The 24,541-nt window shown below is 33.1% G+C and overlaps 5 protein-coding genes across 6 annotated transcripts; 4 read left to right on the top strand and 1 right to left on the bottom strand.

Moving 5' to 3' along the window:
- Positions 1–34: 34 nt before the first annotated feature.
- On the top strand, positions 35–986 carry LOC122539001 (protein lethal(2)essential for life-like). The gene has a single exon (XM_043673560.1). It carries the CDS (start codon positions 181–183, stop codon positions 811–813), a length of 633 nt encoding a protein of 210 aa, XP_043529495.1. The 5' UTR covers positions 35–180; the 3' UTR covers positions 814–986.
- Positions 987–2,650: 1,664 nt separating this feature from the next.
- LOC122539000 (protein lethal(2)essential for life-like) lies at positions 2,651–4,233 on the top strand. Its single transcript, XM_043673559.1, has one exon. The coding sequence runs from the start codon at positions 2,782–2,784 to the stop codon at positions 3,436–3,438; it is 657 nt and encodes a 218-aa protein (XP_043529494.1). The 5' UTR covers positions 2,651–2,781; the 3' UTR covers positions 3,439–4,233.
- Positions 4,234–5,664: 1,431 nt separating this feature from the next.
- On the top strand, positions 5,665–6,493 carry LOC122538986 (protein lethal(2)essential for life-like). Its single transcript, XM_043673541.1, has 2 exons — positions 5,665–5,687; positions 5,720–6,493. The coding sequence occupies exon 2, from the start codon at positions 5,750–5,752 to the stop codon at positions 6,425–6,427; it is 678 nt and encodes a 225-aa protein (XP_043529476.1). The 5' UTR covers positions 5,665–5,687; positions 5,720–5,749; the 3' UTR covers positions 6,428–6,493.
- A 2,289-nt stretch (positions 6,494–8,782) lies between these two features.
- On the top strand, positions 8,783–9,697 carry LOC122538987 (protein lethal(2)essential for life-like). Its single transcript, XM_043673542.1, has one exon. The coding sequence runs from the start codon at positions 8,928–8,930 to the stop codon at positions 9,537–9,539; it is 612 nt and encodes a 203-aa protein (XP_043529477.1). The 5' UTR covers positions 8,783–8,927; the 3' UTR covers positions 9,540–9,697.
- Positions 9,698–10,525: 828 nt separating this feature from the next.
- LOC122538985 (thyroid receptor-interacting protein 11-like) lies at positions 10,526–20,494 on the bottom strand. 2 transcript variants are annotated; one of them, XM_043673540.1, is made up of 11 exons: positions 20,303–20,494; positions 19,540–19,647; positions 18,427–18,841; positions 15,805–17,966; positions 15,006–15,774; positions 14,805–14,908; positions 14,629–14,728; positions 11,969–12,050; positions 11,627–11,816; positions 11,179–11,274; positions 10,526–11,095 (listed from the first exon to the last, which is right to left on the bottom strand). In XM_043673540.1, the coding sequence occupies exons 1-11, from the start codon at positions 20,381–20,383 to the stop codon at positions 10,943–10,945; spliced, it is 4,260 nt and encodes a 1,419-aa protein (XP_043529475.1). In that variant the 5' UTR covers positions 20,384–20,494; the 3' UTR covers positions 10,526–10,942. The 2 variants fall into 2 exon arrangements, with proteins under 2 accessions (XP_043529475.1, XP_043529474.1); XM_043673539.1 differs by having other exon boundaries at positions 15,006–17,966.
- Positions 20,495–24,541: the final 4,047 nt, after the last annotated feature.

Here is a 24,541-nt window from a genome sequence, read left to right as displayed (position 1 = left end):
TAGCCAGCCCACATAAATAGCAGCTGTGGCGGGCAAAGTTTCAGTTCAGCTGTAACATTACCAAAGGGAAGCATACTGCACTCTCTCTACTGTATTTGCATTTGTGCACGTGAATTTTCACAACTTCTTCAAATATTGAAAGAGAAGAATCACCAAAGAGTTTAATCGATCGAGTCAGCGATGTCCTTATTACCGTTATTGTTCTCTGCTTGGTGGGCGAATTTGGACCGTCTACATCAACTCCAACTCCGGGATCAAAATTTTGGTATGGGACTTTATCCCGAACAATTAGTGTTACCAAGCACGCTCGACACAATATATCCAAGACTGGCGAATAAAGATGCTTTGGATTTTTATTATTTACCATTGGCTGAGCTTATACGTCGTCGTGAAAGTGATACGTCAACTATCATTGCAGATAAAAATATGTTTAAGGTGATGCTCGACGTGCAGCAATTTAAGCCTGAAGAGATTACCGTGAAACTTATTAATGGGTTCGTTGTGGTGGAAGCGAAACATGAAGAGAAGAGAGATCAACACGGTTTAATTTCAAGACAATTTGTAAGGAGATACTTGTTACCTCAACGTGTGGATGACGAGAAGCTGTCGTCGAACATTTCCTCCGATGGCATATTGACGATCACGGCACCGTTGAAACCAACTGAAGAGAAATCGAACGAGAGAACTATCAAAATTGAGTTTACAGGCAAACCTGCCATTCGTACAACGACGGAGAAGACTGAAGACACCAAAAAGTCAATTTCCACGGAAGAAAGTCGTGAGGAAACAACACAGGAGACCCCTGAGAAATAAGACTTAATTCCTTCTGTTTATTATGATTTATATAAACGTATAATTTTACGATTAGTTCCTTTTCCAATGATAGACTAATAATTATTTATTATAAGTCCTTTTAATAAGAAATTCCATTGTAATTATATTTCTTTTTCATAGTTTTTTAATAAAGCAAATTTTAATAAAATTTCTATGGCGCAGTTTTCATAATCCTTATTTCGATTCTGTATTGGTTAAAATATTAGCATCAAGTTATTTCTCTATGAAATAAAATATTTCAGGCAACAAATTAGCTTCATTACTTCTATTTATTTTGTCTTTTGGTTTATTCTTTAAGTATGCACCGTGAGGATTACCCCTAGGATAGGTGCCACCTTAAAATTAGGCGCCCCGCTTTCTTCCCGTGTGTGTTTTGTCCTACAAAAACGTGTGTGTAAAAAGTTGAATTTTTTTTTCAATAGATCGAAGGGTGTCCTTGTCGCACTCTGTTGCTTTCCTTGTCTGGCGTTATTAGACAAGGAGAGCACTAGCGTGCAACAAGGACAGACATATAGGCGCGGTAGACAAGGAGAACGATAGCGTGCGACAAGGACAGACATATAGACGCGGTAGACAAGGAGAGCGATAGCGTGGGACAAGGACAACAATATAAATTAGTTCCACCGTTTCACCGCTACGCGACGCTAGTATTTTAAGGGGGTATTCTAGTGTGGAGTGCGTGTTTTTTTAACTTTATTTTTTTGCAAAGAATCTTTATACTTTTTGCAGTCAAATTAACAAGGTTTATTTGTACGTATTTCAACGTTTTAAAATTGTTTGAGACAAAAAAAGTTAAAATTAGTGGCAGTGTATACTTTCAAACATAGTCGCTTTTAAAAAAGGTTGTCTCACGGTGTCCATGACTCCATTCTGCTTGTCGGAAATCAAAAAAAAGGTGAATGTTCCTTAATTAGTATGAGTTTGGCTATAGCAGGCACAAAAATAAAAGAAAAAAGTCGGTAATTAAAAAAGTAGCGATACTTTAAAGTTCGATTATCGATGCATGTTTTTGTTAAACTTCGGAAGCCTAAAAAAGTATAAAAAATAAAATTTTTTGGTTGATTCTGGTAGGGGCTATAGTCACGCATGTACTAAATGCGTACTTAAAATTTTGAGTCAATTGGTCAAGTAGATTTTGAGATATCACGGACACCGTTCCGAAAAACGCCTTTAAAGTTTAGTGTTGCGGTAACGATGACGCTGGTCGTCACGTCCTTCAAACAACCATAACTTCGTTAATTTTAGGAGTTCACATGTAAGGTTAGAGATTTATTTTTGAATAATCGTTTCGAATTTTGAGATTATTTAGTTATTACAATTGAATTCGGTAAGAATATGTTTAATTTTATGCAAAATATAAAAATAATAATATAACAAATTTTGCAATTTGTTTTGCTTTGGGGATTACGAGAGAAATGTTTGTAATTATAGAAGATGAGAAACTAATTTTTTTCATAAAAAGAATCATTTATGGTGATTCACTTGATTGCTATTTTATGTTTAAATGAGTTTAGATATGTTTCATTGCGTTTGTGGTATTAATAATTCAATTTTCTTTGCATAAATGTATTTTCTTACTGAAATAAATTGGCAAAATTGTTGATAATAGAGAAATGAAATACTTTTTAAAATTATTATAAATCAACATATTTAATACTGTAAACATAGAATAATCTAAACTTGAGTATTAACATTCAAAAGATACTGAATTCGAATCATTTATATGCAATTATCTACAAATTTCTTTAATTTCAAGAAATTTCGTTTTGCGCGTGCTTGCAAATTTTTCTCGGGCACGTTCGATTGGAGCGCTTCTCCTCGGTCACGTTAAGAAATACTGCAGTCTGCTCACAGCAGTGATCATATTACATCTGCTGTCGCGAAAAACCGAGGAACCTCAATTAACTTGATTTATTTGAATCAGTCTGAAATCCACGAATAATCGAAATGTCTCTAGAGCAATTATTATTTTGTCCCAGTTGGTGGGAGAACCTGGAACGTACCAATCGTACTTTAGATAAAACTCTGAATCCTGGAGTCAGTCCTGAAATTCTAATCCCAAAAATTCTGCAAATGTACGATCTTCTATCGCATAAAACGGACTTGAAGTCTCCTATGGAGTATTACAGACCGTGGGGTGAATTTCTACGTAAAGACGAAGGTGGTACATCAATTGTGGTAGCTGATAAAGACAAGTTTCGTGTGAATTTGGACGTACAGGAATTTCAATCTGACGAAATCAGTGTTAAAGTCGTAGATCGTTTTGTCGTCGTCGAAGCAAGTCACGAAGAGAAGGAGGATGAACACGGCTGGATCTCTAGACGATTCACGAGGAAATACATAATTCCAGAACAATGTGACATCGACCAAGTTTCCTCGGAACTTTCATCGGATGGTGTTCTTTCGATCATCGTACCGCGCAAAGAAAAATTTGCTTCTGGAAATGAAAGGGTAATTAACATCGAGCGCACCGGCAAATCGTCTGTATGTGATATGCAAAACGAAGAGAATGAAGCGAAGGAAAAAGAGAAAGAGAAGGAGAAAGAAGGAGAAAAAGAGGAGGAAAAGGAAGAGGAGCAGGAGGAGGAGGAGGAGGCAGAGTAAAATTTAAGACCGAGTTCGACTTTTATTATCTTATTCTACACTAGCTCCTATCGCGAATATTTATTTGATGTTTATATCAGCGAAACGCCTTGAACAAATTTAGATTTACATTTACGTATTTTTCATACATCTACATACATATGTACAATACGTACTACATTGATCTTATTAGATAAACTTACAGTAATATTTATTATTTCAAATATTATTTCAAGTATTTTTTTCTATATGTAATAATCATGTTACATATATAAATACTAAAAATTGACATTCTGATATATGTAGTATATCTAGGAATATGTTTCTTTCATTGTTTTATCTATGATATTTTTAATATATTCTGATTTATGTTACTAAGCTGATAATTAGTAAGCTGATCTATGTAACATATGTATAAAAGTAATCTTGTATCTAGCTTAAAAGCATGTACTCGATCTTGCAAGCGATCAATAATACTGATTGTGAGATATCGAGATGTAATTTTCAACGTAATTTAGGTCTATATGCAATCGAATCTAAGTAAAGCAGAAGAAAATGTAAAGAAAGATTTTATTTTTATAGTGCTTATTTGAAGAAAATTGTAATTTCGTTTAAAATTTTAATCAACTTTAAACAAACAGTATTATTATTAAAGGATATTTAATATATAACATAATACTTATTAGATATATCGATATTAGTATACCATGGAATGAGAAATGAATTCCTATTGAATAATATTATTAATTTTTATTTACATATTCCTACTAAATAGTATTATATTTTTATAATTAGTAGCAATTATATTTATATTACTTACGTATGTATTGTAAACTATAGATGTAAAAAAAAAGCTAGGCTCTATGATAACAATTGATAATTTATCGTTAGCTGGCAACATTATAAACTATGAACGTATTGTATTTATTGTACATTCCTATGTCTCCATTGTTGAATATATTGCAATTAAATAAAATAATTACAAGAAATAAGCATTATTTTATATTTTTAATGAACCAAGTTTTATTTAAATGATCCTGTAAACTAAATTAAAAATAATTGCATATGTTTTCTTATAATTGTAAAATAGAACAATAAACGTATCATAGTCAATGCTTTTATTTTTTTATATTAACGAATATCATACATGTAGCAACGGTGCGTTTATTTAAAATATAACTTTTTACAAGATTTAGTATGTACACTTGTGCGTTTATTTAAAATATAACTTTTTACAAGATTTAGTATGTACACGTATTTAGTATGTACACTTGTAACATGTAAACATAAATGACTCAAATTTTAGCTTAATCTCTCTGAAAATCTCTAAAATTTGAAGCGACTCATGATTAATTGTGAAATCATGACAAAGCATTATCATTTCAAGCTTATGACTCATAATAAAGTAATTGTATCATATTGCATAATATTGCATCATATATTCGAAAAATTTCATAAAACGTTGCAATTTCTGCAAAGTACGTTTAAGTACGTATATAAACAATTTGATTTCAAGTTTGAACGACTTAAACTCTCTATACTAAAAATCAATATATATATATATAGTGTTTCGTAACTTGTAGGATCCACTTCGAGAGCTGATTGTACGCCTAAAAATAATGAAAAAAGTCATGTAAATATATATTCTATCTGTCGTTCGATATAATGAATTCTATAAACAAAGCAAACTCTGTCCGGCCTCTCTTCCCATAGACCGCAATAGTTCGTAAGCAAGAATTCGCACTGTTTACAAATAATACTTACTTGATATCTTTCGTTTTTTGTACTTGGTTCTTGCAAATGTGTGAACGTGAAAAGAGTTGTGTATCTACCATACTTTTCACTGATGAAGCTAGTTTTACAGGATGGTGTGTGTGTGTATTTATATATATACTACGACTTTTGAACGCACAGAACATTAAAGCTACGTTTATATCACATTGCGCAAGTCTATTCTATATACAGAACTGATCTGTGATACGAAAACGATGGTCATGTCCAAGGACAGCTCTAGTATTTTCCAGGGTCTTCTTGAATGCGCGATGGTAGTATCCCCACCACTTTGCCTAGTGCACAACGAATATGTATAAAGAGACCTGCGTGGTTGCCGCCAGTTGATTCATATGTGAACGATAAAACGGTACGGCCGAATAATCAGTTATTCGAAATAAATCGACAATTCATATTTATTGCATTGCAATATTAATTTCAGAATAGACATTCTAATAATTAACTAATAGATGAAACATTTGAATTAGTTGTATACGAAAAGTGCGAGAACATTCCCGAATCAATTAACAACAGTGCGAGTTGACATTGAAATAATTAGACAATGTCGCTAATGCCGATGTTATTCTCTGACTGGTGGGAAGATTTGGACCGACCTCACCGCCTTTGGGATCAACATTTTGGCACGACTCTAGATCCAGATGATCTCAATGAATTTGATGCAGATATCTATCGGCCACACAGACGCGGCAGAAGACATCATCATCATCATCCATTCTTAAAGAGTTTGAACAAAAGGCATGGACGCGGTGTGTCAACTGTGCAAGCTGATAAGGACAAATTTCAAGTAACGTTGGATGTGTCGCAGTTTACACCAGAAGAAATTAATGTTAAAGTGGTAGATCAGAAAATTGTAGTTGAAGCTAAACATGACGAAAGAAAGGACGAACATGGCTGGATATCCAGACAATTTGTCAGAAAATATATGGTACCGTCGCAATGCGATGTCGACCAAGTGGAATCACATTTGTCGTCAGATGGGATCTTATCTATTTCGGCACCTAGAAAGCAGCCTTTACAATCTGAATCAAACGAAAGAGTTATAAAGATACAGTACACGGGTGAACCAGCTTTAACCAGTCAGGATGATAATACGAACTCGTCAGAATCGCAAAGAGAACAGCAAACACAACAACGAATGCAGCAGCAACAATCGCAACAGCCGCAACAGTCACAACAGCAACATCAACGTGGCAGAAAAAGCAATGTTAAAGCTGCATAAATCATCTTTATCATTCTTTACTTGTCGATTCCATTTTTTTTTTTTTTTTTTTTTAAATCAATACCAGAAATATAATTTAAAGTATTATAAATGTTATGAAAGTTATGTGAAAAACAAATTTTGTATTGTCATTTTTTTTAAGAAATAAACTATATTTTTTTGATTTAAATAACGCTAGTTCTTTAATTCATCTCTTTCTCTTTTTTAAATGTGTAACAATAAATTTTGAAAAAGACATACAATGTTTTATTAATATAAAATGCTATTTAAAAAATTATATAAGAAATTGGCCAATGTTAAATGTTCAATTGACTTTTTGGTGATTGAATGTTAATTATATAATTACTGATAATATGTTATAATATGTTAATTGTATTATTATTAACAATATTTATAAATATATTTTAATGAATAAATTTCTTTAAATTCATTTTTAACATAATTATGATAAATAATATATATATAACTATATAATATATTAAATAAATAATATTTGACCATAAAACCTTTAATTTCATTTGTTACCTTCATAATTCCAAAACATTTATATATATTAAAAATATCTCTCACTTAAATTAAAAAATTATTTTTATGTAAATTGAACGACTATTATTAATCGATTGTTACTTAAAAATAATTTAATTTATAATTAGAAACGTCTAGAATTTTTTATCTAGAATATACTGACCTGTGATAAGCTAGAAATGCAGTATATGTGGGCTAGCAGCCAACACATAAATTAGCAGCTTAGAAGCACCAAGAAGCACTGATTTTGTATCATATAAAAATAGACTGCACACACGTAGGAAATGCAAAGTTTATGCCAAATATTAGTGGTGTATATTTTGTATAGAATTTTGTCGTATTCAAGGGAAAAAGCCGTTTCTTTCTAAAAAAAGAAATGTCAATATTGCTCAAACACTATTTCCATATTTCAAATTTGAATTATTTCGAATTATTTTACTTGATTAATAATAACGTTTTATGAATTATTAACGTTTATAAAGTAATACAAAAATAATATCCATCAATTAACATAAGAATATTGATTTATTATGACATATATTATATTTACAAACTATGTAATATAATTATAGTAATAGACTGTTATTCACATGTAGAAGGTTATTCACATGTACGTTTTATATTAAGATTACAGGAATATTTTTTACTTTCGAGATTGAAAAACAACGGATTAAATTTAAAATTAATTTTGTACTTAATATTGTACTTTCAATAGTAACGACAAAATTCTGATAATGTACTTTTTAATATTTGTAAATTTGTCAATGGATTTCGATAATTTCTTATGGATTATTTTTTCATGTTATTAAAACTTTCACATCAAACCTTTTACAATTTAAAGATAATACGTGACTGGAGACACACCTACGCGCAGCAATTTTTAGTTTGGAACGTTATGAAGTCGCCAATAGTGAATATATTCAATTGTAAAAGCATTAAATGCACATATGTACTCGATGCGATTGGCGATAGATAAATCTAGAAGAATGTATTTCTAGATAAATCTAGAAGAAAGAACTTTTTGAAAAATCAGAAGTTTGCAATTAATAGAGCTATTAATAGATAGTCATTTCCAATGAATAATCTTTATTTAAGCAACATAAGCAGTTTTCTGGCATAAAATTGCATTTGCGTAAAAAATACAAAAAACAAAATTATGTTATTAATTGTACCTTGTTATGTTATTGTTATGTTATTAATTGTACCAAAATTATGTTATTAAATGTAGCAAAATCGTGCAATTTATTAAATAATCAATAAATCGACAATATGTTATTTGCGACTTATATCGATAACAATGAAGTTTAAAAAAGTAATAACTGATTAAAAAATTAAACTGATTAGAAAATATAATCAATTTCATTTTTAGATTTGTATTTCTATGTAAACTATTTGTATAGAAATAGTACTATAGAAATAGTACTTACACATTTCAACCATATATTTAGAAAGTTTTGTGTAATTAAAAATTGTAACGATAAAATATTCAAATAGTACTTCCTTGTAAAGTAAAATAATTTAGAAATGATATAGATATGCGTAAACAAAAACGTATACATATGTATAAATACAACTGATTTCGTTCCTATTAATACGCCAAGTATATTATGGTTATGTGGTAAGAAGTAAGAAATTTCTTTTTATTTGCCACATTTATGCTTACAATCTAAAATTATTACACGTTATTTTAAGCTATAAATACCTGTGAATGATATATAGTAGCGAAAATATCTTCGTAAATAAAGAATTTTCTCGAAAATGTTCTTGAAATCAGAATATTCTAGATACTCCATCTGACGACAGCCAGAACCGATATAAATGGGCGCGCTGCGAAACAGAGTAACAGTATACTGCGAACATTTGAACTACGAACGTTGAGAGCGAATTTGCTTCGTACACTACCTTCAAGGAAATCTTGTTAAAATCTTGTTAAACACATTATTTAACGTATCAAACACCAAGTAACCAAGTCAAAATGTCTCTGATTCCGTTGCTGTTCTCTGAGTGGTGGGAAGACCTGGACCGTCCGCACCGACTTTTCGATCAAAACTTTGGTTTGGGATTGTATCCTGAGCAATTATTAAATTCAAATATCCTCGATCAATACATCTTGCCTAGCCGAGACCGAAGACAGAGAGGCCCACTGATTTACTACAGACCGTGGGGTGAACTTTTACGGAAAAACGAAGGAGGAGGCATGTCTACGGTAAAAGCGGATAAGGATAAGTTCCAGGTAATCCTAGATGTCCAGCAATTCAAACCAGAGGAAATCAACGTCAAGATCGTTGACAAATTCGTGGTTGTCGAGGGTAAACACGAAGAGAAACAAGACGAGCACGGTTGGATTTCGAGACAGTTCAGCAGGAGATACATGATTCCCGAGCAATGCGACATCGATCAAGTAACGTCTAGTTTATCGTCCGACGGTGTGCTTAACATCATCGCTCCTAGAAAGGACAAACCGAAGGTCCAGAATGAAAGAATAATTGCGATTGAGAAAACTGGCAAACCGGCGGTGAAGGAAATAGAAGAAAAAACGGAAGAGAAGAAGGAAGATAAGAAAGAGAAGGAAGAAAAGAAAGAATAAAATTAATGCCTAGAAATACGTTAAATTATTGATATATCCAACATTCTGTTCCTGCTTCTTTTGTAATTAATTGCTTTAATACATGTTAAAACATGTAATTTGATCTTTGTAATATAGTTTAAGAAATTTTTTAAAAATAAATGTTCATTAAAATATAATTTGAAACTTTTTTTTTGTGTATGTTTTTTCTCTATATTTTATCTTTTCTTTCTAGAACATTTTAAAAAACAATAAGATTAAAGTATTTATGTATCCAATTCTAATGTATCAAAAATATCAAAAGATTATTTCAGTTTAGATACTTTAGTTTATGAATATTCATATTATGGACTGAAAATATTGTCCTTAGAATAATTTATATTGTCATAAAATCATAAAAAGTTCTTATAACATAATTATAAAAATTATATAGTTATAACAGAAGTTGTATAATGTTTAGAAATGGTCGTATTATAACCACTGAATACATATTTTAGATAAATGAAATTCAATAAAAAAGATATAGTAAATTACTATCATCTATATCTAATTTTTGTTAAAAGTTTTAGCCAATAAATTGAAATATTATATTGTATATAATATTAATTTATAATTTATTATTTATTATTTATTGCTAACCCACCACTTTGTTTCTTTAAATACATAATTTCATATATACAGTTAATGTAAAACTAACTGAAATGATTCAAATATTTTATCTCAGAGTATTATAATGTTTAAAATTGCAAAGATATAAATAAAACTTGTAATTAATGTCTAAGTTATAAATTAGATTACATCAAATTTAATATTATTATTTGCACAAGTAAACGAATGAATCACATCAATGTTACACTTCATATTATCTTTACAAATACATGTGAACAAATTCAATACAAATGTATCCTATTCGTTGTACAATTTGAGATAAAATATTTTTTATCTTGTTTTTAACAAAATAATATGATTACGGATTTTGAATTGACGAAATTTTCACTCTATACTGATTATTGTAACATATCTTTTATCAATTTACATTATTTAATTATTGTCAATTGAAAATTGAATTTTCGGATTGACGTTAAACATTTCTCCCGTAAGCACCATGAAATATTACATGTTTTATTATTTTTATTAGATTTTATCAAGTAAAACTTTTTACAAATATTTAAGTTATTTCCTTTATGATGAAAAATCGATGTTAAGGAAGCAATGTGTTGTAATGTATTGTATTTAACAATTCATTAATATGATTTATTATAAACATCGTTTTTTCTCTTATAAAAGCATGGTAAAATTAATTTCATAATCATTTCCTTTGTTTACTCTTATTAAGTGAAATTCAACAAACAAATTTCCCTTAAACATTGCTTTCCACTACAGTCTTACAATTTACAAAGAAAAATATATAGGAATTGTTAATATCAGCTGTCCTTCAGTACTTCTTTCAAAATAGATCCTGTATTTCTGGCTGGAATAAAGTCCGGGAATGTTGGTAAATTTACATTGGAAAGTAACGAAGTAGATTGTGTTGAGGACGTAGAATGTTGTCTACTGTGTCCGGGTCGTGGTAACGGCTAGAGAAGAATAATCACATCAATAATTTGTAATGATAAACATTGTTAAGAATAAATAAATAACTACAGATTAATATTCTTACCGATGTTTGAATTGGCAATGCTGGTAATTGTGGCTTAGGTTTCGATTCGTTTTCTAGAAATCTAATGAATGCTGCTGACAATGACGCCTCCTGATCCTGGATAACAGAATTATTATTTATATAACGTATTTTATATTTTTATAAGAATATTTATATATTTACATGTATATTTATATTCTATACACGTATATGCATGTGTGTGTATATCTAATTCATATGATCGAAGTAATATATATATATGATCGATATGCATATCGATATACGTATACAACAGCGCCACTTATTCGATATTTCGCACTAGTTGTTGCAAGACCCGCGAACGTGCGTGCGTGGAGTGGAGAACAGTTTGTTTATTTTAATCTGTTTGTTAATGAGTGCAATTTGTTTGTTAACGAGTGTTTGTTACATTGTGCAGTAAATAATTGTTACGTGAGAAATATTGATTTACCTTATTAGGAACGATAGATCCGCCACTTAAACGAGAAAACCAACTATTTTGCCCGACTACGTTGTTCAATCCCGCTTTATCCTTCTCTATTTCATTGAAATCCAAAACCGTGGAGAACACTCTGAGGACCGAAGATTTATCTGCTGCCGACGAAGACAGGTAACCCAATAAAAGATTTTTAACGAGAGTTCTGAAAAGAATGAATGTCGTTTTTTAATAATTGCATTTTTTAATAATTTTAATATATAAAATAAAATAGAAAAATTTAGGAATATAATTAAAATTAAGAATTCTAATTCTATCTAGAAATAATGTTTATAAATGTATGAAACAGATATTAACTTATCAACTTTTCCCTCTCCACTTTGTTGTGCCTCTTCTATTCTGCGATCAGCAGTATTTACAAGATTTGTTAACCGGTCCACTAGAAATATATAATAAAACCATGTAAAAAAGAAGAATAATAGAAACAAGATCAATAAACATTAGAAAATAATTTTTACACTAGTTTGATATTCTTAAAACTGTAATTTCAGACAGTAGATATTAACTGTTTAAGGAAAAGTTTAGCATGTTGGATGTTTCATTTCTATACATGTGCATTCCAGCGTTGTAAAGTTGGCGGATTTGAAGGTTGAAAAGACATGAGCGTAAGTATAACACAAGTACTGGTTGTCTGAATATTACACCAGTACCTGATGTAATACTCACACCCATGTCTTAGTTGCTCATGCTGCATTCTTCACTTATCATGCTATACTAGCAAACTATGACACATGCCACTAGAAGTAAGAAAAGCTATATTAATATAGTAATAAGTACTTTAGTATGTTACAATACATATTACAATACATTACAGTAGCTATTTTAATATAGTCTCATTATAGTTCTTTATAAATAAAGTCATGTACTTCATCTTACAAAGTAATATAACTTGCAATAGCTACATAATCATAAAATAGTTTCATTTATATAGCTTTTACTAGCACAAATAAAGATATAGATTTCAGTTCAGAGGGAGTTTACTCTTACAAAAATTAAATAAATCATAACTCCAATAATATTAATGATTGGAGATAAAATAAAACAAAAAATGTACATCATAGATAGCAGAATGAAAACCTTCAATAACATTTCATCCTTGTAGGATAATGGTAACGGGTGGGAAACCCCACGAGGTAATATGAGCTTTTACAATTCACACGCTCACAGTTACCGCATGAGATTACCCACGCTAACGCTACCAGATTTTACGTTTATACACATTTGCTTATGTATTACATATTATTTTAATACATGTATCTATAACTAAATTTCTTATTTTATCTGTGATGTATTTAAATATTGAACTTAACTTTCAAGTTCTATAAAAAACTACAGAAATACATAGTTCACTTATGAATAATATAATTATAGCAGATATTATTTAAGTAACATCATTATACATTACTATTATAACTTATAGTAATATAGTTACAATAGTATTGTAAATTTATGGTTGTTAAACATTTTTCTCTTGAGAAATAAGAAATCTCACAATAATAATTACAATTTTCACACTATCAACATTCCAGTTGTATCAATTGGAAGAACGAATTATCTATTTTACACAAATTATAAATTATATATATGTATATATATGTTTAACAATATTGATAGATTCTTGATGACACAAACTAAGTTAAAAAATATAATTTACACATAAACGAAAAAAAACCATACAATAAAATTTTTTACTTTTGTGCCCTTGCTATCTAACAATATTTTATGTTAGTAAGTAGGGATTTATATGTAAAAAAAATAGGAGAAGATAGTACCAGCACCAGTGGCAATGCATGAGCCAACAAAGATGTGATTTAGTGCGCTAAGGCGATTGTCCAGTTCGTAGCCGGATACCAGCAAGAATCCTGGGCTATTGTCGAAATCCCAGAATTACCAGCTGATATTTGACTACATCACCAGATTGTTTACGTGTTTGCTTTTTGCAGATTAGTCACAGATCACACTCAAACTGATGATAATAGTGTAGAATTTAACCATTTCACCAGTGCGTAAATTATATAATTAGAACATATGTGATATTTTGTGTATAGGCAAGCTATTATAGCATCAAATTCTTTTGCATAATTTACTGCATGTGCTTTTATATTTATTTTATATAAAAAGGGAATTTTAAGTGAACTAACATATTCTTGACCTCAAACATTAATACTAGTTAACAGATTTTCATTTTGTTTTATTATTTCAATATTAATATATATATATTTTTTTTGTATTCTTCATTGCATATGGTCAGTAATGATACAATTTAGGCAATTACATATCTGTTATCTTGTATTAGTAAAAAATTAGAACAAATAAATTTAATCTAAATACAATACAATTCATAAAATTTAATCTAGATACAATATACTTCATAAAATTTGAATCATATGAGAATAATTCACTTATAAAAATTCAAATGTAAGTCTTCTTCAAAATAAATGAAAAAAATGAAAACAATGAAAAAAATACTTCATATAAAAAGGATTAGTATATAAATTATTGAATTATTCTCAATATGACAATATTTAATATTGATGTTACATAGCAATTTATATTGAAAATTTTAATAATTAGATAATATCAAGCTTTATTTTATCTAAGAAATTAGAAACCTGAAACTTTATTTTATAAATTGCACATAAAAATCCCGGACATTTATAGTCCACACCAAAGAAGCACATGTGCGTATTATTTACTTATGCTTAACAATAATTTTTGAAGATGATATTAATTGACATATTTATCACATAATTAATTACGTCAGATGTATGTATGTCGACTTTTCATGGATTTAGGAACAGAAATTTTCTTTGTGAACGTATAAATATCGTGTGAATTTGTAATCGATAAATAATGATCGAAGAATAATTGCAAAGAAATTGCTAAATCATGCGAAATGTAAAAGAAACAAGATGCAGACAAATGTAATACTTTATAATAATAATAGAATTGAATACCTTCTTGGCTCAGCTGTTCGATACGTTCTGTTTTTTTATCGAGTTGTTCACTTAATCTGGATGCTGCTTGTAAGCATTCTTTAGCTTCAGTTAATTGCTCCTATTAACAGTTATTTAAAAGTTATATGTTTGCCTATTAACTATTAAACAAACAATACATAACTATATAAATATACCTTAAGAATTGCTACATCATTGCCCAACTCCTCTTGTTTTTTATAGGATTCGTTTAATTTAGATTGAATTCTCTCAGTCGCTGCTAGGATATCTTTTTCCTTATCTAAAAATTATAGATGCAAGTTATTATCAACTAACCGAGTTCCAATTATTATTAACAACTTATTAAGAACTGATAATTCCTAAATATTTCAAGTCACCTCGTTGGAATTGTTCCAAGACAATCTGCAAGTTAGTCAAGGATGCAGTTTGTGACAGAATTTTATCTTCAGCGGTAGATAATTTATTCTGTATATCGTCCCTTTGTTGAATAATCAATGCTATTTGTTGCTGCAACGTTTCTACTTGCTGATTCGCTCTTATATTTGCGGATGTGTATGCATTTGAACTGCTCTTTACTTTTTCTTCAGCCTGCTGTAGTTTCCCCTCTAATTCTTTTCGCGCTTCCTCCGCAAGTAAAGCATCTTCCGTGTAGCTCGATTCCATTTCGACTAAATGCGTTCGTAACCTTTCTAACTCCTTCGCGGCAGTCGCTTCCTTGCTTTGGCTTTCATTAAGTTGATTCTGCAACATTCTGTTGTTCGACTGCTCCTGAATTAATGCTGTCTCTAACGCGTTACACTTTTCCATGACGATCGCAATTTCCGCTACTAGCGTTGAGTGTTCGCCGATACCACATGTCACAGTTTCTTTGTTCTGGCTTTCATTAAGTTGATTCTGTAATATTCTATTATTCGATTGCTCCTGAATTAACGCTGCCTCGAACGCGTTACACTTCTCCATGAGAATCGCAATGTCGCCTGTTAACGTTGAGTGTTCCACGATGCTACATGTCGAAGTATCTTTACTTTGACTTTTATTAAATTGATCCTGCAACAGTCTACTGTTCGACTGCTCTTGAATTAGTGCTCCTTCTAACACGCTACATCTTTCAGTGAGAATCGCAATTTCCGCCGCGAGAGTTGAATGTCCGACGACACTGCAAGTTTCTTTGTTCTTTGATTCTTCGGCATTTCTCAAACGTTGCTGCATTGCCTCTAACTCGTTCTTTATCGACAGAAGTTGAGTATCTTTCTCCTTCAATTCGGATAGATTATGATCTTTCTTCACTAGCAAACTTTGAATCTGCAATGTTTGTTCGTTCAAGAGGTGCGACAACCTTTGAATTTCGTCGTGATACTGCACGTTTTCATTGTGCTTGCTCGTTACAAGTTTCACGAGTTCATCCCTTTCGTTCTTTATCGTCGCAAAATGATCTGACATCTCCTTATCAGTCTCGGCAAGATGGAGCGTATTTTTCAGACTATTAATTTCCTCGTCTTTTTCTCTGATGAGATGAGATAGACTTTCTATTGTTTCTTTGCTCATATCAGCCGATTCTGCGTTATTGTCCATTACCTCTTGTAATTTCTTTTGCGAATTGAATATCTCCGCCATTAGTTTACTATTATCATTTTTCAAGATGTCGTTCTCTCGTGTCTTTTCCTCTAAAAGGGATACAAGTTGTTGCTTCTCGTTATCACAGACACTTTCATTTACACGATTTGACAAGTCTTCTTTCACCGCTTGTAAACACGCTACCATTTGCTCCAATTTTACACAGTTGTCCTTGGTTTCTTCGTATTGGATCTTCAGGGTTTTATTTTCTTCAGTCAAGGTGGCGAAACTCTCTTGCAGCTTTATCAATTCCCTTTCCCTTAGACGTAGCATTTCAATTTCATTCTCTATTTGAGCATAATCGCTTTGCATGGAACTTAATTTTCCAGTTAACTCGTTGAGCTTCGATTCATTAATCTTTAATTCTTCGTGTTTCTTTATTTCATTCTGTAAATTTTCGTTCTCCAACTGAAGCTTCTCAGCCGTCTTATTCATCGAGAAAAATTCGTCCTCCAGTTTTGCATACCTTTCTTCCATCCCTCGCAATGATTCCTTAGTTTCGTTCAACATCTTTTCATTATTCGTTATTTTTTCCTTCAGCTCGGTCTGTTCCTGTTCCAACAATGATTTTTCTGTGATTACTAGGTCTATTTTATCATTGGAATCGTCTTGAATGGCAGTTAACTGTTCCAACAGCGAATTCTTTTCTTTCATTAGACTTTCGTTCTCCTGACCCAGCTTTGCTATCACGCTTTCCTTCATCTCTATTTGGTTCAACGCTTCGTCCAGTTCCTTTCTCATGTTTAATATATCGTACTCCAAGTCATCTTTCTCGCGGTTGGTTTCCGTTAATTGCATCTGCAGATCTTTCAACGTGTCGTTATTCCCCGTCTCTGAATTACTTTCACGCCACTGCGACAACTCTATCTCCAACTGTTCGCTCCTCCGAGACAGTTCCTCGTTCTCCCGTTGAATTTCGTCCTTCGAATCTCGCAGCAGCGTCAAACTGTTCTCTAATTGTTTCGCGTTAGAAATAGACGTTTTTAACTCCCGTCTCACGTTCTCGAGATCGAGTTTCAGCTCCTCGATGAACTCGATGTTCTCATCCAGGCCTTTGCACTTCTCCAACGACATCCTCAGCTGTTCCTGCACATCCTTCTTCGCGTTCTCCAACAAATCGATCTTCTTCCGTAACTCATCGTTCTCGTCCAACGCCATGTGCAATCTTCGATTCAGGTTCTCCATCGTGTTGAACGTGTCCTCGATATCTTCCGGGATATTCTCCAATTTCGACTGGTCCTGACTCTTTGATCGCGTTTCGTTCGGGCCTCGTATCATCGCATTTTTCTTTCTCAACCAGTGTTTCTTGCGCAACGCGGAATTCTCCACCTCGAGGCATTTCACCTTTTCTTGCAACGACTCAATCTCCCATTCCATCATGTCTTTCGTCCATTTCACGTCAATGTACTGCTGCGTCAGGGTTTCGAAAATCGACTCGTCCGGTTCCATCTCCACGGAGAATCGCTCCAGAATGTATTTCACTTTCCTGGTTAGTTCGTCACCTCTCTCGTCCTGGATATACTCGTCCACGCATTCGACGCTGTCGGTTTGCACGGAACGATCGACAGTTTCTGTTCGCATCGGCACGCTGGACTCCTGGAGTTTACCTTCTAGTTGGATCACTTTGTCTTGAGCTTGATTGTAGTCTACGTAAAGCTGCTCGTAGGCATTTTGAAGGCACTGGTGTTTCCTCTCGATCTCCTCCTTCAGAGACAATAGCTTCTCTAAGAGTTGAGGAAACAGCGGTCAATCATTCATTTGAAAAGAAAAGCAAAAGAAAATGTTAACAAATCGGAGGATATACGCTCCCGACGATAAGTCACCGGACGCTTGTTTGTTCATTTTGAATAAAATGATCATTACAACGTAATAATCGTATGATTTTATAAGAGAAAAATCAAACGAAAAATTAATACCTGGATGCATTGTGCCAATTATTCGGTGAAAATTTAATGAGAAATGATTAATCATAGAAGATCAAAAATAGAACAATAATTACAACATTTAATGAGTTAAAGCTTATATGCATATGCAGGTAAATCGAAAAACTCTGTGCACAAATTATTTAAAGAATTCAAAAACAACAATGAGGTTGAGATTATGATCGTTTGTAATCACATCTTAATTTTATTAACTATCCGGTGATTTATAATCAAGACAGCGTACATATACGAACACGCTTACCTATCGATTCTTCATGCTGCTGATCCAGTTCTTCGATATTGGCGAACAATCTCTTATTCTCTTCCTGAAGCTCCTCGATTTTCTTGTACAATTCTGACTCCCTGTTGCTTGAGGTCTCGATAAATCCATCATGTCCTATGTGATTCTCCGAATTCACGTCGAAATTAGGCTTCAACGCGACAGGTTCGTGGTTCACGCTGGCGGGCCTCTTAAACTTTTCATCGAAGTCGGACTTCTCTTGCTTATTAGCCTCGCTATAATACTTCTCGTTCTCGGTTTCCAGCGCTTTTAGCGCGCCACGAACTAAATCCAGCTTCTCGAGGGAGTTCAATTTGGACAGCACCGTACGGAAATCATTGATCAATGTTGTTTCGTCCGATTGCACGCGTTTCGTGTTCCTCTCGGCCTCCCGGCTCTGGTTAACATAGTTTCGCTTTTTACCACGTGTCGTTCGTCGCAAAATGTCGAAATTTCTTAATATCGCGAGGCGCAATTTTTTTTTTTTTTTTTTTTTTTTTTTTTTCTCTGAACGTTGTGTTTTTTTTTTTTTTTTTTTTTTTTTTTCATTTCTCTGAACGTCGTGCTTTTCTTTTTTGTGTTTCGAGAAAATAATGTACAGACACTTAATTGACCAAAGGAATGAATCAACTGATACAATAAAGAAAGGAATGGAAACCATATCTTTATTGAAGCGTTTTGGATCTTATCTCACAGAAAACTATGCAAAGAACTTTCAACTATCGGCAGCGTGTCGATATTCATTAGCACGGTGTTAACAGTTGCTAAAAATAATTATCTTCGCGCTTGATCGTTTGCTTTATTCGATCACATTGAAGCTTTTAAATACACTACGTCGTTTAATATAAAGTAAACTCAAAGGATTACATTGGAACTTCTTATTTTGAAAACTATCTGCTGCGCTAACGTTAGCGATCTGAAATTTGTTTGATCAAGTACGGTGATTCATTAGGAATGCTTCTCAATCGTGTTAACATCGAAGATCGAAATATGTACATTTTCTAATCTAGACGCGAAAAAATTCCAGCTTCCTCGTGTGTACATTTTTTTCGAGATACATTTACTAAGAATTACCAAGAAATAACGTGTACCTACCTTTTCCTCCATTTGTATTATACGGTTCACCATATCTTGCTTCGCTCTCAGGAATTCCGCTTTTTGGTGACCATCGGTGAATTCGTCTTTCAAGGAGGAATTATTAACCTAGAGTTCAATTGCAACAATTTTAGTAATTAAATAGTAGTATCACTTTGAACTTGATCCACTATCTTTTTTTTTTTAAATTAAACTTCGAAATTAATTAAGAAATTGAACAACATTTTAGCTACTGTATCGCCAATTTTTCTTTTATCCCTTGCACTCTAACATCTTTGATACAAATTTTATATTTTAATCGTCGATAGTTCCAGTTGTTGAAAGTTAAGATTGAAAAGAAATATGTAACATGAAAGGAGATGTAAAACTGTCGACGATCTGTTACGCAATTTGGAGTAAAGAATACAAGTAATAATAAATTGATGATGATACGCGGGCATTTCAACAAATAAGGTGGCAGTGATACGATATTAATTGAAGATAACGTGCAATGACATGTGCTGTCACGTGTGTATATATGCGTGAAACGGACGTCGCTACAGAGTTAAAATTAAATGCAATTATCTGAAAACAATTGCGCCGGTAATTGTGCCTTTTATGTTTAGTGGGACAGAGGAGACAATGCGATTATTAGGTACAAGGAGTAATAATGAAAGTACCAAAAAATATTGTACGCACAATCAACTTTCATTTCAACTGGAATGCATTGAATTATTTATTTCTTATTTATTTCGACGACAAATGGCAGTTTCTAATACCTCACCTTTTGAACACGTTTAAGTTCCACTTCTAAATCTCGTATCCTCACGGTGGCTTGTGCCAACTGTTCCTGCAATTGTCGCATGTGGTTCTGGCTTTTCGAACTTCGATTCTTCGCGGACGGTGGATCCCAAAAGAACACTTCACTCTCGTCATCGTGGTTACTGCCGTTCTAAAACAGATTATAGAAGTTTTCAATTTTTTGGCAGTCGCTTGAAATTAGCGTTTCGTTATTTGATAGAAGTTCGAAAAACAAATAATTTTTCTTCAATCATCAATGTGTAACATGTCGGCTGTCAAAACTGATACGAATTTCCCGAACAATCTGATATTTTACATTTAATGTCGATGATTGAACGTTGGTCGTAATTTTGCGACAAGATTTTAGGTTTTGATGCATTTATACACGGTATGAAACAGAATACAAAAATGATATAAAATATTCAAAGCGTAATGCTTGATATTTGTTACAATGTGCCATTTTTTTAAATTACATTCGAAAAAATGCAAATTTTATTTTATCAAAGTGGATATTATATCTCGATAGATATTATTGAAATATACATAATATTTAAATGTTGCATTTAAATGCAACATAATTTTATTCCACGTTTCTTATAAATGGGCAAAAAAGAAAAGACGCCTGAAGAAACTGAACGAGATGAAAAAGTAAGAACAAGGGTTAAAGTACAAAGTTGCACAGAATGTAGACAACGATCGAAAGATATGATAATACACATATCGAGAGATATATTAATCACGAGTTTTCTGTTTTTCAAATTATATTCTCAAAAATACGAAACCCCTACTTTATACCAAAGTTTAATTATCGTGATTTTCATCCACGACTGGACTGTAGATTTTTATATATGTATTTACAAAAAAGCAAGGTGCGTACACGCGCAGCACGAAAGAAAAAAATATGTGAAATATTCAAAGTACAGTGCCAAGTTCCACGTTTAAACTATACTCTGAAAGAAACATGAATTTGCATAAAAGGTCTACTCTTTCAATGTTCGTGCCTTATTATGTAAAGTCCCGTCCATAATAACATTATACAGGAGCCGCGATCCTGTCGGAGATAGGTTTAAGAAAATTCACGAAGATCCTGCGAACAGATCCCGATGATTTCGAAAGCGTGGCGTGCATTAATGCATCAGCGCATGAGAAAACACGAGCGGCGCTCGTTCGATTGGAAATTCATCGGATGTTTGCCGTTTCTCGTAACGATCGTCGCGAAAACGAGCAATCGTTTACAGGCCGGGGAGGAGGGGAAGTGCCGTACACGTCGTTACGAGCGACAGCGAAATATTATTTACCGAGATCGCGAGCATCGGCGCACAGTAGACCACGTCACGGCGTTTCAATGGCCAAGTCGGATGCGAGTAATTTTCGTCCGAGAGGAAACTCGCGATTATTCCGGTTGTACCGCGCGAAAAAGGCCGCCACTTTTTGAATTTCGTACTGGGAGAGAATCTCTGGTAGTCAAATAAGACAGATCTCTGTCTAAAACGACGCTGTATCACGACGAATGTTTCGATAGTTAATCCAGTCCATAAGTCAAACACTTGCTCAATTTCAAACGAAATTGATACGATTCTTTCACGTGATTTTGTTGTCAATATTTTGGGAAATTTAAATGAAAGTTGTCGATTTGAAAATTCGGTAAATTCTAATTTACAAAATAAAATAAAATTCTAAAAGTCGAGGATGATTGCATTGTACGAACTGTGAAACATTGGGGGTCATTTAGTGAAAGTTGAAGAAATTTTAAAATCAGAACAATATTTATGCAGGGTACATGGCGTAAGTTGTCGATTTGAAAATTTGATAAATTCTAATTTACAAAATAAAATAAAATTCTAAAACTCAAGGGTGATTGCATTGTACGAACTGTGAAACATTGGGAGTCATTTAGTAAAAGTTGAAGAAATTTTAAAATCAGAACAATATTTATACACTTCAAAAATTTGTACAAACTGTTTAAAGGATTCAGAAAACAACAATGAAGTACTTTGTAATCGTGAGCACATCTTGATTTTATTATTTATAAGTGTTCGGTAATTTATGGACGAGATTGTTCCATTATGTCACGCTCGCGTGAACAAACTCGTGTGGATCACATGTCTGATCATGACAGTCAGGTATATTAGATAATTAAATCGTACTTAAGAGGAGATATCAACTATCGAAAGTTACGTTTCAGCAATTCGGATGCGAGCAATTTTCGTGAAAATTTCAAAAGAAATTCGCGATTGTTCGATCGTATCTGGCGAGAAATGAAGAAAACGTTATCAATTAATTGTAATCACTCGCTCCAAATTTAAATCCGAAATTGATGCTTGCCAAAAGAAAACTTCAAATTCGAATCTTGCAAAAGTTCAAACACATGTAATTGGCACAGAATTTTTTATTTTTTAACCTGCGATTCCGAATTTCTTTCTGACAAATAAGTCATCTGGTCTATTTTTCTAATGACGTATCGATGAAAGAGCGAAGCAAAGTAAAACCTTCAAAGTCTGGGCACGTGTGTGGATATATAGCTATGGCTACCAAGATACGCGCTGTTGAAAAGGGTCAACGATTCCATTTTCGTGGATGGAACAACCAATTTAATGATAGTAGAGAGGGACACGTGAGTTGTGCCACACGTTGACGTTACTCCTCGTCGAGTTTGAGTCGAAGCAGGATGCGACCGCGACTGGTAAGCAGCGTGTCATTAGTAACTTAGTATTGTTGTACGCGTTTACATAAGTATCCTACACGTTGTGAACAATGCAAGTGTCGTAGTATGGCGTATGCCTCGGCCGTGGATTCGAAAAAGAAGAAAAAAGAAAGAGAAACGGGGAGAGGGGGAGAGGAGAGGAAAGGAAAGGATGGCGCATTGGCGGGGATGGGCTGCACTTATGCAATCGAAATTATGACCAGTCACGGCTCTCTTTGAAAAGGAGAAAGAAAAAAAAACGGTATTGAAGGTTCGCCGGCATATTCGGTTTTCAAATTGCCCGCACCCGATAGAAAGGATGTCAAGATTTTACGGTGAATTGAGACCTTATAAAAGCCTTGTCATTCCATAGAAATTGCCTGGATTATGCAACCCCTGGCGGACTCTCTCACGTGTTCCGTGCACATTTCGCCCGTTGTTTTTATCCATGCAAAAGCCGGCGCCGAGCCTGCGACGCGAACCATCTCGGATATCTCAATTCAATTCAATTCGCGCCGCTGATACGGAAGGGTAAATTGAATTTGTAACTGAAACGCGTGCTGGATAAATTGCGATCAGAGCTGGGTAACATTTATAGAGGAAATATTTTAAATACTATTTCGAATGGGACGTAAAATTCCAGTAGATAAAATATTTTATTTTGATAATCTAAAACATAGAATGAAATATGTTTTATTTTAATAACATAAAGCATAAAATAGAATAGTCCCCGTAGTTCTTAACTTGAAAATAAATTGTGAAAATGATTAACGTAACGTAATACGAAATCGCGTCCCATTTCCCGAGAGCGTAAAATTATTAAAAGATCAGAGCAGTTTCGACGAGTGTGAACGATACAACGCTGCGCGGGAATTTAATTAAACTGGAATTAACGAAACAACAACATTGCGAGTAGAAAAATAATGTGGAGGTTTGTCATGAAGTCTGCAATAAGCTCGAAACTGTTTAACTCGTTTCAACGAAAGGAAGAGGACGATTGTCTCGACTTTACAATGTCCCGTTAACGAACGTTATCCAATTTAAATTGTAAAACAGATTGTCGTGGAAAACGAAATTACAGGCATTTAAAGAAACGAATTGTCGCCGAATGGTGGAAATTCATTAGGCCCCGTGTCAATAGAGGGACAGACATTTGCCGGTCAATCGATTCGAAAGTCCCTCTCGTCATGCATTACCATAATTCTATACAAATTATACAATGAGCTGTATTGTGGCCACGTATCGTCTTGACAAAAGACTACAAAAACCTAAAATAGATTTTTAACCAACTATAGTTTTCTGTATAAGGGGGAGGGAAGGGAGGGGGGAAAGAAACTTGAGAGGGGAAGAAGGGAGGATTCACCTTTCGACCGGGCTTTACGCTGGTCCAAAGTTCCTTCATCTGAAAGTCAATTCTTTCAACAGATAGTGTGTTTCCTATCTGTGTCGCATAATATAAAAAAGGACGCGTCAACGTTCACGGTTTTCTTCTAACAAAAGTGCATCACGTGGTCGTGCCATCGTTTGGAAGAGAAAGAG

Source organism: Frieseomelitta varia, unplaced genomic scaffold, assembly GCF_011392965.1.
Source record: "Frieseomelitta varia isolate USP_RPSP 00005682 unplaced genomic scaffold, Fvar_1.2 scaffold_185, whole genome shotgun sequence".
In the NCBI taxonomy this organism is placed as follows: domain Eukaryota; kingdom Metazoa; phylum Arthropoda; class Insecta; order Hymenoptera; family Apidae; genus Frieseomelitta; species Frieseomelitta varia.
This window is presented reverse-complemented; position numbering and strand designations above follow the sequence as displayed.